At 40.5% G+C, this 16,208-nt stretch overlaps 1 protein-coding gene and 1 pseudogene across 1 annotated transcript; both read left to right on the plus strand.

Annotated features, from left to right (window-relative positions):
• Nucleotides 1-741: 741 nt before the first annotated feature.
• LOC122059453 (chlorophyllase-1-like) lies at nt 742-2,142 on the plus strand. The gene is made up of 2 exons (XM_042622241.1): nt 742-1,060; nt 1,156-2,142. Exons 1-2 carry the CDS (start codon nt 779-781, stop codon nt 1,867-1,869), a joined length of 996 nt encoding a protein of 331 aa, XP_042478175.1. The 5' UTR covers nt 742-778; the 3' UTR covers nt 1,870-2,142.
• An 11,942-nt stretch (nt 2,143-14,084) lies between these two features.
• On the plus strand, nt 14,085-15,451 carry LOC122060180 (annotated as a pseudogene).
• The last annotated feature ends 757 nt before the right edge of the window (nt 15,452-16,208 follow it).

The raw sequence follows: 16,208 nt of genomic DNA on the forward strand, positions 1-16,208 counted from the left end.
GGAATTTAAAGTGTTTGGATCAGGTTCTCGTACGAGAACCATCATACACCACCACATGGTTTTTTTTTTTTTTTTTTTTTGTTTTTGTTTTTGTGGGTTTCATGTATGTAGATCAGGATCGTATGAGAATTATTCTAGCACGAGACCTGGTCCACTCTCGAATTTGAATTTATCTTAATAATAATTTTAAGTCAATACTACCCATTGTTGGTCCCGAGAGACGGAGGAGGCTAGGTTAGCCAAAAGATGGTTACCGGTTCAACGACGCAAGGTGACCTTGCTTTTTCAGGGTAAAAAGGGGTAAAGAAAATGCATCGAGCCAATTCTACAATCAGTCCAGGGAAACACTGCAGTAATGTATGTCAGTTTAGGCTATTGTGGCTGCTATATATGTACATTGTCTTCTACGTAAATTTGGTCTAAAAACCTTGCCAAAACCTATACATTTCAGCAGTCAATACATACATGGCGAACAAAAATTCTAACTTCATATGTCACAATTCCCTCCATTTTAACCATTGATCTGTGATGGTAAGCCAAAGCGCATAACAGTAGCCACCCTCACCCCCTTATTTTCTCTCTTAATTGCCACCACGTTCACCTCCTTATCATGCTTAAAGGGGACCTCTGATGAAAGCAACCACATTTTTATCTCCAAGTTCATTATATTCATAAAGCTGCCAAACCCTTATTTGTCTCAAAACTTTATAAATAGGAGCTGAGACTTGATCTTGTCAGCCACAAGTTAGGTAGCTACTAGACAGAGAGAGAGAGAGAGATGTCTCTATTGGAAGAAGCTAAGCCCGCTTTGAGCAGTGTTGGCACTTCCACAATTAGTGTGTTTGAAACTGGGGAGTATGAAGTGAACAGCATAACTGTGGAAAGTGGAGGTTCATCCATCGATTCTCCACCTCCCAAGTCATTGCTAATATTCACACCAGTGAAAGCAGGCACTTACCCAGTTCTCCACTTTCTTCATGGCTTCGCTCTCTACAATTCTTTCTACTCAGAGCTCCTCACACATATAGCTTCCCATGGTTATATAGCTAACGCTCCCCAGGTTTGTATATATCTTCTTCTCATCATATATATTTAGTGAGAATTAACTTAAAACAACTATCTAATGATAATGTGAATTTTGGTTTGATTTTCTAGCTATATAATCCCCTACGGCCGTGGGATTCCGGCTACGACGAGATAAATTCGGCCGCTGAGGTCACAAACTGGTTTTCTCAAGGCCTGAAATTGGTGCTCCCTGAAAAGGTTGAAGCAGACCTCACAAAGCTTGCCCTTGCAGGCCATAGCAGAGGAGGCAAAGCTGCTTTTTCTCTTGCACTAGGCACCTATGCCAAGATGTCGCTTAGCTTTTCTGTGTTAATAGGCATAGACCCTGTTGCAGGTGAAGATAAAGATAATCAACTTCGCCCAGAAATCCTTACCTTCCAAGAACAATCTCTCAATCTTGGGATCCCTGTGATGGTGGTGGGAACAGGGCTGGGATGTAAACAGGCGGGTTTTTTGACCCCACCTTGTGCCCCTACTGGAGTGAATCATGAGGAGTTCTTGAAGGAATCTAAGCCCACTCGGGGCCATATGGTGGTTACTGATTATGGTCACATGGACATGCTGAATGATAATCCCCCGGGCATTATTGGCTTGGTTTCAGGGATTATGTGCAAGAATGGAGAAGGTTCTAGGGACATAATGAGAAAATGTGTTGGTGGGATTGTTGTTGCAACCATAAAAGCTTATGTGGAGAAAGATGTTACAGATCTCAAAGCCATAGTCAATGACCCAACCATTGCTCCTACCACTCTTGATCCAATTGTGTTAGATGAAGCCCAATTGTCTTTCTTTCTTAATAATTGAGTCCTCTATAATAAGAATGTAATGCCTGGTTTCTGTTATATGCATGTGTAGTTATTATTCTATGTACTTGTTTTATTTTATGTATTTAGTAGTTATCCAAGGTGGAGTATAGGTGTTGTGGGTATATCATATAGTTATGTAACTTTTAATGTGAACATGGTTAGTGTGAACAAGAGAAGTGGTTGTAAGAGTTTGTATCTGTTACAACTTGTTTACTGCTTATTTAAGAGGTGTAAGAGGAATAAGAAATGTGTGATAGATATGTTAATTCTATTGCCCTTGCCTGGTCTTATTAATATGATAAAAAGCAGATTACAAATAGGACTCGACGATACACAACACAATCTCCATGGACCTCCATCTAGACACAACTCTAACACTCCCCCAAAAGATGGAGTATATATATCCCACATACCTAGCTTGGAACAGCCATCAACAAAAGCAAATCAAAACAAAGTTGTTATAAAGATATCACCATGTTAATTGCTAGAGCTAGTTGACAAAAAGAGTTGAGATAAGCTTCCATATAACTACATTTGATTGCTAGAAATACAGATTGTAGCTTGATTATCACAGTACATCCCCTACGCTAATTCTCGTAAGAGAGACTTCAACCACATCAACTCAATTGTAGTATGAGCCATGGCTCTATACTTAGCCTCCATACTAGACCTAGCCATAATAGTCTACTTCTTACTCCTCCAAGAAAGAAGATTACTGCCAATAAAAGTGCAATATCTAGTGGTGGACAGACGATTGTTAGCTATACCAACCCAATAAGCATCGAAGTACCCTACAACTTTAGTGTGGCCATGACAATGATAAATAAGAACTTTTGCCGGAGGATGCTGTTGTTCTCCTGGCTGTGTGCATGCTCTAGGATCTCGAAAATCTGTAGCTCAATTGGTAAAGCACTTAGAGATTTTGTCCAATATATTTTTGGAGACGAGGAGAGAGGAAGAGGAGAGATTGGAAACTGGGCTGGAATTTTTTGTCCCTGCCAGAGGCCAGCCACTTGATTGAAGTAAACCACGGTTGATCACTGATTTCTGGAGCCTTGCTCCCAACCATGGCTATGCTTCAATAGAGGATCCTAGAGAAATAGTGCCTGAGGAGTTCAGGCCTCTGGAGGGTGCAGCAATGGGGGGCCAACGACGTGGAGGAGATGTTGAAGGTCGTCGATCCTATGCTGCTGTGTCAAAGAAGGGGTTGCCAGATGTGGATGACCTTCCAGAGCCTATCCGCGCTGGGCCTCTGACTAAGGTGGTGGTACCACAAGAGGCCTATGAAGAGAAACTTCAAACGTTCTCTTTTTCCCTGATCGGAAGGGTGAATTTCAGGTTCATCTCCATGGATGATATCCGTCATGATTCGGCAAAGTTATGGAACTTGAAGGGGAAGGTTAATCTTGCTCCTCTAGGGAAGGGTTTCATTCTCTTTCACTTTGAGAGGGAGGGGGATATGTCATCAGTATGGAGGCGAGGACCCATAAAAGTTGGGACTCAGGTGATTAGATTTCAGAGGTGGAGGCCAGAATTTAGTATCCATAATAATCACACCCAAACTAAACTAGTCTGGGTTCGTTTCCTTGAACTCCCGATGGAGTACTGGCATGAAAAAATCCTTCTGACAATGGCCAAAGCCACAGGGAGGCCTATAGCTTTGGATCGCAAAACATTGAATGGCACCATGGGCAACTACGCCAGAGTCCTCGCTGAGGTCGAGTTGGTCGGAGCCAGGGTGGAGGAGATCCAAGTGGAACGAAAGAAACCTGGTACAGACATCATTTTCTGGTTCAAACAATGGGTGATGTATGAGGACGATCTCTCAAGATGCACCTTATGCAGAAAACTGGGCCATATGGCCAACCAATGCCGCGATAAGAGGGACGAAAGAAAGCCTGTTGCCCAGAATAATGGCAGTTTTGTCGCAGATGATCATGTCCATGGTAACCTCGCCGGAGTTGGGACAGAAGGGTCGACTGCAAAAGTGGCCAACCCTAGCCGTGTGACGAGTCCCAGATTGGTAGGAGAATATTTCCCTCCTATGGTTATGGAAACAGTGAATGGGGATATGAATTGCCTTGTGGAGGGAAATCTGGTGGTTGACTTAGACAAAGAGAATATTTCTCACTATGGAAATATCCTTTCACAGAATTTGGGAGGGCCGAATTCTAACAATAATCAGTGCAGGGAGGATCTGGAGCCAAATATGGTGGATAATCCATTGGGTGAGGGTGAATATGGGTCGGACCACATCAACACGGTATCCGACGGGGAATTTGCCTCTTTGGAAGGAAGCGAGCAGGGAGAGGATGATGCTACTCCAAGGGCTGGAAACCACTTGGAGGAATCTTTTGCAGCTTGGAACTTAAGGCCTCGACATAATATTAATTACCATGGAGGTCATGCTGGTTGAGGATCAACTAGAGGTGGCAGAGGCGGTAGAGGTGAGGAAGGGGTGGTGTCCGAGCATATCGTAAAGGGCCTTCCTCCCACCCAGCTGGTGGGAGGTCGTGCTATTGTTCACCATCCAGAGGTTGCTACTATTGATAATGCTTTATGCGCAGAGGAGGCGGCAGCAAGGAAGGGAAAAGTTATTATGGAAAAGGAGCAGACAACCAAGTCAGCTCATCAGACCCATACCAAAAAGTGACATTATGAAGCTGCTCTTCTGAAATATCAGGGGTATGAAGAAGGCCTCTGGTAAGAATGCCTTACGTGTACTTGTGAAAGAAAAGGATCCTGATATTGTTTGCATTGCGGAGCCAATGATCGAGGTAACTAATTTCCCTAATTTATTCTTTAATAGATTGGGATTCTGTTGCAATTTTATTCATAATACTCGGGTCGGAAAGGCTCCAAATTTATGGATAGTTTGGAAGAGAAATTTAAATATTCCTACAATTATTGCTGAGTCAGAGCAGCATATTTCGGTTACTATTACATGGGACTCAATTACTACTCAGATCTCTTTCGTTCATGCGAGTAGCTTTAGAGCTGAAAGAAGATCCTTGTGGATGAAGTTGATGGCTGATTCTCCTCAGTCCCCTACTCCATGGGCAATTATGGGTGATTTTAATGCAACCTTGCAATCTCATGAGAAGAGAGGGCCGGGCAACTTCAGTATGGGGTCGGTAGCTGAATTTGGAGCCATGGTTGATGCTTGTGTAATGGCTCAAGTGCCTTCTTCTGGAATGAAGTTTACTTAGTCCAACAACCGCCGCAGAGGTAATGTTTGCGCAGTGTTGGATAAAAGCTTCTGTAATGACGAATGGATATCTCGATTTCAGGATTGTGCCCAAACAGTCCTTGATCGAATTGCCTCGGATCACGCCCCTATTATGGTCACTTCAGCTATATCTCAGAGACCGTCTAATGCCTCTTTTCGGTTTCACAAATTTTGGATAGACCATATAGATTTTGAGACTGTGGTTAACTCATCTTGGAGTGAATGGGTTTCAGGGAACCCTATCTTCGTCCTCATGCTCAAGCTGAAAAAATTAAAAGAAGTTTTGAAAAACTGGGCTAAGAACTCCTTTCCAAACATTGATAGAGCTCTTGAAGATGCAAAAAAAAAACTTAAAGCAGGTGCAGTTAGACATTGAAGCCAACGGGTTAGATGACCACTCTTTTGCTAGGGAAGTAGATGCAAAAACTTCTTTGATTAAAGCCTTGGATTTGCATGAAAAGTTATGGGCGGAAAAGGCTAAAATCAGATGGATGAAGCAGGGGGACAGGAATTCTAAATTCTTCCATTTGTCTGCAAAAATGAGAAGAATTAGAAATACCATTAGATACCTCAAGAAACAAGATGGGACCATTGTGGAAGGTTGCGAACAGCTGGGAGACTACATTGTGCAATTTTATGAGGATTTCCACAAAGCCACCCTTACTATAGATCATGTGGACCTTCTTGACTCCATTCCCACGGTTCTTCAACAAAACGATATTTTTTTCTTGGATTCTATCCCGGGTGATGAAGAGATAAAGAAGGCAATATGGGAGCTCGACCCGGACAACTCTCCAAGTCCAGATGGCTTTACAGGAGTTTTTTTTTAGGAGATGCTGGAATATTATTGGAAGGGAGGCATGTTCTGCAACTCGCCATTTCTTTAGCTCTAGTCATATGCCTAGAGGGATAAACAACAATTTCTTGGTGCTGATACCTAAAGTGGAAGGTGCTTCCTCTCTGGACAAATTCCGCCCCTTATGCATGGGGAATTTTTTTTGCAAGGTCATATCTAAAGTGATGGCTTTGAGACTTGAAAAGTTCCTTCCTCGTCTGATTTCAAAAGAGCAAGGGGCTTTTCAAAAAGAGAAATTAATTCATTCGAACATCAGTCTCGCATCAGAGCTTGCTAATATGATGTTTGCTTCTACAAGAGGGGGTGGTCTTGGCCTTAAAATTGACATTAAAAAGCTTATGACACTATTTCGTGGCATTTCCTGTTTCTGGTTCTTCGTAAGTTTGGCTTCTCTGAGAAATGGGTTACGTGGCTACATCAGATATTGATATCGACTAAGATATCAATTATGGTCAATGAAGGCCCGCAGGGGTACTTTGATGTTGAGAGAGGCTTAAGACAAGGGGACCCTATCTCTCCTTTACTCTTTATTATTACGGAAGAAGTTTTGTCCAGAGGGATTAAGTCCTTGATTCACTTGAATATATTGAAGCCGCTTCAGGGTCCAAGAGGCATCCCTACCCCTAGTCATATCCTCTTTGCAGATGATATTTTTATCTTCTCCAATGCCACTATGAGGTATGTCAGAAATTTAAAGGATTTTTTGCTTAAATATCAGGAATTTTCAGGCCAATGTATGAGCTTAGAAAAAAGCAAGCTCCTCCTGGGAAAAATCCCTCTTGCCAGGAAGCAATGCATCTCTGACATTCTGGGCATCCCGGTGTGTAATTTCCCTACCAAATATCTTGGAGTGCAAATTTTCAAGGGAAGAAAAAAGGAGGCATTATTTCCGATCATGGACAAGATTAAGAGTAGTCTGGCAGGTTGGAAAGGCGAGCTCTTGTCAATGGCAGGGAGGGTGGAATTGGTAAAAACTGTTATCTCTAGATTGCCTACCCATAGTTTTTCAGTTTACTGGTGGCCCACATCCCTCACCTCTCTGATGGAGAGATGGATGAGGAATTTTATTTGGACAGGCGAGATTGACACGGTGAGGTCGATCATTGTCAAGTGGGACACCTTGTGCAAGCCAAAGGTGGAAGGGGGTCTGGGAATAAGGAGGCTTAGAGATTCTAACAAGGCCATGCTCTGCAAACTTATTTGGAGAATGAGAAAGGAGAAATCTACTGCTGCTGCTTTTCTCAGAGCTAGGTTTGTCAAGAAAGATGGAAGAACTCTTAGAGACTGTCGCCCCTCCTCTATTACCTCAGGAATAAAAAAATTGTGGAGTTTTATGGACGACAAGGAAAGATGGATTATTGGTAATGGTCTTCTTGCTAATTGTTGGAAGGATAAATGGTGGGGACAGAGATCTATAATGGAGGAGATCAACTTAGATAATTCCAGTTCTCTAATCACTTCTGCTATAGTGGGAGATTTTATTAGAAAGGGACAATGGCATCTTCCAGAGGTAAATGCTCCTTTGCTTAAGCAGATTTTTAATCAGATAAAAAAGATTAAAATTCCTAGTGTGCAAACAGAAGATGTAAGTGTTTGGTTTTTAACGCCTATGGGGAATTTCTCCACGGCGTCAACTTGGGAGGTCATCAGAAAGGAGTCACCTAAGGTGCCCTGGGCCTCGTTAATTTGGCAAAAGGACTTACCCCCTAGATATTCTACTTTTGGATGGCGGCTGGTTCACTGTAAGCTTCCTATAGACGAGATCATTAAAAGCAAAGGTGTCTACTTGGCCTCTTGCTGTTATCTCTGTGGAATGGCCGAAGAAAATGTTGATCATATTTTTCTTCACTGCCCATTCTCTATTTCTATATGGGAAAAATTTTTTAATTGTTTTGGGATTCAGTGGAAAAATCAGGTGTCGATTGCTAACTTCCTACTATGGTGGAAGAGAAGAGCTACTGGCCTCAACGTTAAAAAGCCATGGAAGATGGGATTTCTGCTAATTACTTATCATCTATGGTGGGAGAGAAATCAAAGAAGGCATGAGGCTAAGGCAAGACAGGCTAAATTTAATTTTGAATCCCTCAGACAGGAGCTGATTCTATGTCATGGCAGTTCATGCAAAGAGGTTAAGGAAGTTTCAGACGTTTTATGCTGCAGGAATCTGGGCTTATCGATTTCTCCCTCAGATTCTTCTCCACCCCTTGAGGTGCACTGGTGTCGACCGGCCCCTGGCTGGATAAAGATCAATGTGGATGATAGTTCCTTGGGTAACCCTGGCAAAGTTGGAGCAGGTGGTGTGATGCAAAATAGTGAAGGCCAGGTTTGTGACTCTTTTAGCATTTTCCTGGGTATTAAGAAGATATACGAGGCTGAGTTTGAAGCGGTATTGGAAGGGATTGCAATGGCGTAGACTCATAATGCGACACATGTGTGGATAGAATCAGACTCGGCGTCTGTGGTGTCTGCGATTCAACGAAGGCAGATCCCCTGGTTTGCTCTCCAAAAATGGATTCCTTTTCTTCATTATTTGGAATCCATTTCTTGGAAAATAACTCACTGCTTTCGGGAAGCTAACCCCATTGCAGATTTTCTAGCTAAAAAGGCCTCTAAATCTAGCCTGTCTGAGATTTCAGTGGATTTTCCTAATCGCATTGTAGCAGAGCTTGTGAATGATGGTGCGAATATGCACAAATTTAGATTTGGCTAGGATGCTCGCTTGCTTTCTCTGCTGACGGCCTTGCTGAAGGTGGAGATAGCAAGTTGGGCTAGTGGCGTCAGCTGCATTTTTCTTTTTTCCACTCCTATTTGGATGTTTTTCCCTTCTTAATAAATTACCCTGTTTCAAAAAAAAAAAAGTAAGAACTTTAGCCAGAAGAACTTTAAGGTACCTCAAAATACGACAAGCAACATCTCGATGAGCACGTTGAAGATTCTCCATGAATTGTCTAATGGCACCAATAGCAAAAAAAATATACAGATGAGTAAATCAGCTTTTCAATTAGTCTTTTGTATTGATGCTTATCCTCAAATTCTTCACCATCACATGCATCGAGTTTTAGATTTGGATCCATAGGGTTGTCAACAGGTTTATAGTCTAGCATACTTGTTTCAAGAAGAAGATCTAGAACATACTTCCTCTGAGATAGACAAATATTTTTTTTGCAACGAACAACTTCAATCCCCAAAAAATACATGAGAACGCCTAGATCTTTCATCCGAAAGTGCTGATTAACCGCTTGAATGCATGAAAGGTCTATTACGATCCCAGAAAAACTCAACCCTATAAACCCATTTACAAGGTGAGGGGACCCAAGACCATATCAACCCACATCAATTCCGATAGGAAACCAATGTGGGATCAACCCCCATAAGCTGATATGGGATCATAACAAGGTCAGTACTTGAAATAATGATATTATTAACATAAACAACTAGAGCCACAGTTGATGGCAATCCCTTAATTGTAATGTTTTCAATTTGATTATTGGTGGAAATGAAATTAATAATTAACTTGCTGTGTACAACCTTTTCATGTACAACATGAAAGTCAATCCATCTCCACATGCTTGGTGTGTGAATGAAAAATAGGGTAAGCCAAAAGGTAAGTTGCACTAATAATGTCAATTGGTGGGATCATTGTTTTTTCCTTAAACAACCTTATTTGGAGCAAAAATCAGAATTGCCACAGTTAAGAAACCAAGCATTGCTTCATTTCATTGAATGTGGCTGTGTTTATTGATGTTTAATTTGTTAAGATGTTGGGAGAAATAGTGGTAACTGCGGTATACTCTCACATCAATATATATTAAACAAAGAAAAAGAAACAACACACAACTTCATTGACTATCCAAAGGGGAGGACTCTAACAAAACAAAACCAAGAAACAGTACAATCTATAAACAACTAAAGTGGGGGATACAACAAAAATCTTCAAGGCAAATAGTGCAATTGTGAAGAATTTGTTCAATAGAACCTAAAGAGAAAGACTACCTTCTTTTAGAACAACACAATTTGACACTTAATTGAAAACTAATCTATAAAGAAAACCATAAATGATGAAACATACACTTCTCGTCCTGATTAGCACAACCCAATTTGACATTTGCTATCCTACTTTTAATCTGCCACATTTTGCTTGTGTTAAATAATTTTTTTTAATACTTTGTGATGATAGGTCAAAACTGCATAAATAGTGACCAAGTCTGAGCACGAGAATGGTTCCCTTACGATGTGTGATCTTCATGTGGAATCCACTTAATGCGAAAATTTATTGTAAAAAAAAAAAAATAAAAAAAATAGGATTTCATGTGTGGATTAGACACCAACAATTTCGAACCTCACCCCTTTTATTCTCTTTTAATTGCCACCATGTTTACCTCTTTATCATGCTTCTATAGGGGACCTCTGATGAAAGCAACGACTTTTTTTATCTCCAATCCCAAACCAGGGAGGGGCTGGCTAGAACAATAAGTAAGGTAGACTTTTCGCTCCACTCCAACACAATAGGTAATAAGATATGACAGTGCCAGCTAGCACTACCAGTAACAGGAACAACCACCCTTTCTATATCTCTATACAATGGTAGACTTGTCAATTTATAATTTGAGACGCTAAAGAGGCAACCCAGCTCCGCCAAAAACAAATCATTCAAAACGTCCACCATTGCAGGGAAAATTCATATAGAATGGAAAGGACAAAAAGAAGAAATTTTCAATGCTCAATGGTTCAGTTATCACTTAGCCAGAGCTCGATGAAGATAAATTTTCGTATTCTGTAAACATGAACCAAACGGTCCTTATCATGTTTCTAAAGGGGACCTCTGATGAAAGCAACGACATTTTTATCTCCAATCCCAAACCAGGGAGGGGCCTGCTGGAAGAATCAGTAAGGTAGACTTTTCGCTCCACTCCAGCACAATAGGTAATAAGAATTGACAGTGCCAGCTAGCGCCACCAGTAATGGGAATAACGTCCCTTTCTATATCTCTGTACAAGGGTAGACTTGTCAATTTATAATTTAAGAACCTTAAGAGGCAACCCAGTTCCTCCGAAAACAAAGCATTCAAAACGTCCACCATTGAAGGGAAAATTAATGTAGAATGATAAGGACTGAAAGAAGAAATTTTCAATGCTCACAGTTTCAGTTATCACAAAGCCGAAGCTCGACGAAGATAATTTTTTGTATTCTGCAAACATGATCCAAACGATCCATATCATGCTTCTAAAGGGGACCTCTGATGAAAGCAACGACTTTTTTTATCTCCAATCCCAAACCAGAGGGAGGCTGGCTGGAACAATCAGTAAGGTAGACTTTTCGCTCCACTCCAGCGCAATAGGTAATAAGAATTGACAGTGCCAGCTAGCACTACCAGTAATGAGAACAACGTCCCTTTCTATATCTCTATACAATGGTAGACTTTTCAATTCATAATTTGAGAACCTAAAGAGGCAACCTAGTTCCGCCAAAAACAAAGCATTCAAAACGTCCACCATTGTAGGGAAAATTAATATAGAATGATAAGGACAGAAAGAAGAAATTTTCAATGTTCACAGTTTCAGTTACCACTTAGCCGAAGCTCGATGAAGATAAATTTTTGTATTCTGCAAACATGAACCAAACGATCCTTTTCATGCTTCTAAAGGGGACCTCTGATGAAAGCAACGGTGTTTTTATCTCCAATCCCAAACCAGAGAGCGGCCGGCTGGAACAATCAGTAGGGTAGACTTTTCGCTCCACTCCAGCACAATAGGTAATCAGAATTGACAGTGCTAGCTAGTGCTACCAGTAATGGGAACAACATCGCTTACTTTATCTCTGTACAATGGTAGACTTGCCAATTTATAATTTGAGAAGCTAAAGAGGCAACCCAGTTCCGCCAAAAACAAAGCATTCAAAACGTCCATCATTGCGGGGAAAATTAATATAGAATGATAAGGACAGAAAGAAGAAATTTTCAATACTCACAGTTTTAGTTATCACTTAGTCGAAGGTCGACGAAGATAAATTTTTGTATTCTGGAAACATGAACCAAACGATATCCCAAACAAAAATCAACCAAAATATACCCTTCCAAATGTTCAGAGACAAACCTTTGGTACTGCGTGAACTAGAGGGTTCTCTGATCAGGAAAAAACAATTTGAAGGAAGACATGAGCCAAACGATATCCCAAATAATCAACCAAAATAAACCTTTCTAATGTACGGAGATAGACCGTTGGCACTCCGTTCACAAGGAGTTCCACCGGAATTTCTGCCAAAAGACAAAGTGACGGAAAAGCTCCATGAAATAAAGGGTTCTCTGATCAGGCAAAAACGATTTGAAGGCAAACATGAGACCCTCGGCGCTAGCGCTTCTTCTCTCACAGGTTCGATCAATGATGAGAATGATATGATCGAGAAAGTCGAGAGCTAGAGAGGGTTATGGTACCAAATACAACAGATATTTATATCACAGTAAGAAAGGTTTTATATACTATGGATATTTAACGGGCATAGTAGAAAAGTTAACCATATGCTACGGTAAATTAAATTCCGTCTAATTCCATTATTTACAATATATTTAGTTTATCACATACTATGGTAATTTTAATGCATCATATAAAAGTAACTTGATGCTACGAAAATCGTTACATCATCGTATCAAAATAACTAGATATGTTATACTACACTATTTCCTGTTTTAGTACTGTTTGGGGAGTCTAGGACTTCTTGATCCAACAATTAATAATGTTTAATGTGTATGAGAGTTTGGAGTATGATACCTACATTCTTATTTAGTTATTTTTAACCCAATAACATACCTCACCCATCTTTGCGTGAGAAACTTGTAGTTAGTACTGTTGGACCAAAAGTATATATGTTCATCAGATACAAACTATGCTTATTTGGTTTTCCTGTTTTTAATAGGATTGCATCGGATAGAGAACCTATGAAATCAGAATTGGATAATTTCTATGTGATCCACTTCAGTTCGATCGTAAAAGGTGTGGTGTGGTTCTGATTCTCTATTTCGGTTCCATTTTGACACCCTTAGGTTCTTGTGGATGAATCCCTTCCCCTAACAATATTTACCTTCATTGGGAAAAAATTATAATCAAAAGTTAAAATAGTAGGGTTACGATTATTTTTTTTTCACCATCCTTGATTACAACAGGATTCTTCCTTGAAAGAATGCCAACCCCAACCCCAACCCCATCGGCATCCTAGGCCTGCTTTCGGGGAGTGGTTGCTAGAACGGAGGTCGTTGCAGAAAACACATGAGGAATTGCAATTGGTGGGATTGTGGTTGTTTCCTTGAACATGCTTTATTTCGAGTGACATTTAGATTTGAAAGCCATTGTTAAAAACCTAGCATTGCTCCTTTCCACCGAATGGGGTTGTGTCACATTGGTTAATTATTTGGGAATTTAAAGTGTTTGGATCAGGTTCTCGTACGAGAACCATCATACACCACCACATGGTTTTTTTTTTTTTTGTGGGTTTCATGCATGTAGATCAGGATCGTATGAGAATTATTCTAGCACGAGACCTGGTCCACTCTCGAATTTGAATTTATCTTAATAATAATTTTAAGTCAATACTACCCATTGTTGGTCCCGCGGGACAGAGGAGGCTACGTTAGCCAAAAGATGGTTACCGGTTCAACGATGCAAGGTGAACTGGCTTTTTCAGGGTAAAAAGGGGTAAAGAAAATGCCTCGAGCCAATTCTACACCCAGTCCAGGGAAACACTGCAGTAATGTATCTCAGTTTAGGCTATTGTGGCTGCTATATATGTACATTGTCTTCTACGTAAATTTGGTCTAAAAACCTTACCAAAACCTATACATTTCAGCAGTCAATACATACATGGCGAACAAAAAATTCTGACTTCATATGTCACAATTCCCTCCATTTTAACCAGTGATCTGTGATGGTAAGCCAAAGCGCATAACAGTAGCCACCCTCACCCCCTTTTTTTCTCTCTTAATTGCCACCACGTTCACCTCCTTATCATGCTTAAAGGGGGCCTCTGATGAAAGCAACCACATTTTTATCTCCAAGTTCATTATATTCATAAAGCAGCCAAACCCTTATTTGTCTCAAAACTTTATAAATAGGAGCTGAGACTTGATCTTGTCAGCCACAAGTTAGGTAGCTACTAGACAGAGAGAGAGAGAGATGGCTCTATTGGAAGAAGCTAAGCCCGCTTTGAGCAGTATTGGCACTACCACAATTAGTGTGTTTGAAACTGGGGAGTATGAAGTGAACAGCATAATGTGGAAAGTAGAGGTTCATCCATCGATTCTCCACCTCCCAAGTCATTGCTAATATTCACACCAGCGAAAGCAGGCACTTACCCAGTTCTCCACTTTCTTCATGGCTTCGCTCTCTACAATTCTTTCTACTCAGAGCTCCTCACACATATAGCTTCCCATGGTTATATATCTATCGCTCCCCAGGTTTGTATATATCTTCTTCTCATCATATATATTTAGTGAGAATTAACTTAAAACAACTATCTAATGTTAATGTGAATTTTGGTTTGATTTTCTAGCTATATAATCCCCTACGGCCGTGGGATTCCGGCTACGACGAGATAAATTCGGCCGCTGAGGTCACAAACTGGTTTTCTCAAGGCCTGAAATTGGTGTTCCCTGAAAAGGTTGAAATAGACCTCACCAAGCTTGCCCTTGCAGGCCATAGCAGAGGAGGCAAAGCTGCTTTTGCTCTTGCACTAGGCACCTATGCCAAGATGTCGCTTAGCTTTTTTGTGTTAATAGACATAGACCCTGTTGCAGGTCAAGATAAAGATAATCAACTTCGCCCAGAAATCCTTACCTTCCAAGAACAATCTCTCAATCTTGGGATCCCTGTGATGGTGGTGGGAACAGGGCTGGGATGTAAACAGGCGGGTTTTTTGACCCCACCTTGTGCCCCTACTGGAGTGAATCGTGAGGAGTTCTCAAGGAATCTAAGCCCACTCGGGGCCATATGGTGGCTACTGATTATGGTCACATGGACATGCTGAATGATAATCCCCCGGGCATTATTGGCCTGGTTTCAGGGATTATGTGCAAGAATGGAGAAGGTTCTAGGGACATAATGAGAAAATGTGTTGGTGGGATTGTTGTTGCAACCATAAAAGCTTATGTGGAGAAAGATGTTACAGATCTCAAAGCCATAGTCAATGACCCAACCATTGCTCCTACCACTCTTGATCCAATTGTGTTAGATGAAGCACAATTGTCTTTCTTTCTTAATAATTGAGTCCTCTATAATAAGAATGCAATGCATGGTTTCTGTTATATGCTTGTGTAGTTATTATTCTATGTACTTGTTTTATTTTATGTATTTAGTAGTTATATCATATAGTTATGTAACTTTTAATGTGAACATGGTTAGTGTGAACATGAGAAGTGGTTGTAAGAGTTTGTATCTGTTACAACTTGTTTACTGCTTATTTAAGAGGTGTACGAGGAATAAGAAATGTGTGATAGATATGTTAATTCTATTGCCCTAGCCTGGTCTTATTAATATGATAAAAAACAGATTACAAATAGGACTCGACGATACACAACACAATCTCCATGGACCTCCATCTAGACACAACTGTAACACTCCCCCAAAAGATGGAGTATATATATCCCACATACCTAGCTTGGAACGGCCATCAACAAAAGCAAGTCAAAACAAAGTTGTTATAAAGATATCACCATGTTAATTGCTAGAGCTAGTTGACAAAAAGAGTTGAGATAAGCTTCCATATAACTACATTTGATTGCTAGAAATACAGATTTTAGCTTGATTATCACAATACATCCCCTACGCTAATTCTCGTAAGAGAGACTTCAACCACATCAACTCAATTGTAGTATGAGCCATGGCTCTATACTTAAACTCCATACTAGACCTAGCCATAATAGTCTACTTCTTACTCCTCCAAGAAACAAGATTAGTGCCAATAAAAGTGCAATATCTAGTGGTGGACAGACGATTATCAGCGATACCAACCCAATAAGCATCGAAGTACCCTACAACTTTAGTGTGGCCATGACAATGATAAATAAGAACTTTTGCCTGAAGAACTTTAAGGTACCTCAAAATACGACAAGCAACATCTTAATGAGCACGTTGAAGATTCTCCATGAATTGACTTTTTTTTTTTTGTAACAGGGTAATTTTATTAAGATGGAAAAAACTTCCAAATAGGAGAGAAAAAAAGAAAAATACAGCTGAACCCACTAGGCCAACTTGCTTTCTCCACCTTC

This window comes from Macadamia integrifolia, chromosome 13, assembly GCF_013358625.1.
Source record: "Macadamia integrifolia cultivar HAES 741 chromosome 13, SCU_Mint_v3, whole genome shotgun sequence".
In the NCBI taxonomy this organism is placed as follows: Eukaryota; Viridiplantae; Streptophyta; class Magnoliopsida; order Proteales; family Proteaceae; genus Macadamia; species Macadamia integrifolia.

Excerpts from the sequence above, each read along its gene's own strand:
- LOC122059453 (XM_042622241.1), top strand. The coding sequence starts at position 779 with ATGTCTCTATTGGAAGAAGCTAAGCCCGCTTTGAGCAGTGTTGGCACT. Across the intron at positions 1,061-1,155 it reads ATATAGCTAACGCTCCCCAG|CTATATAATCCCCTACGGCC; the intron begins GTTTGTATATAT and ends TTGATTTTCTAG.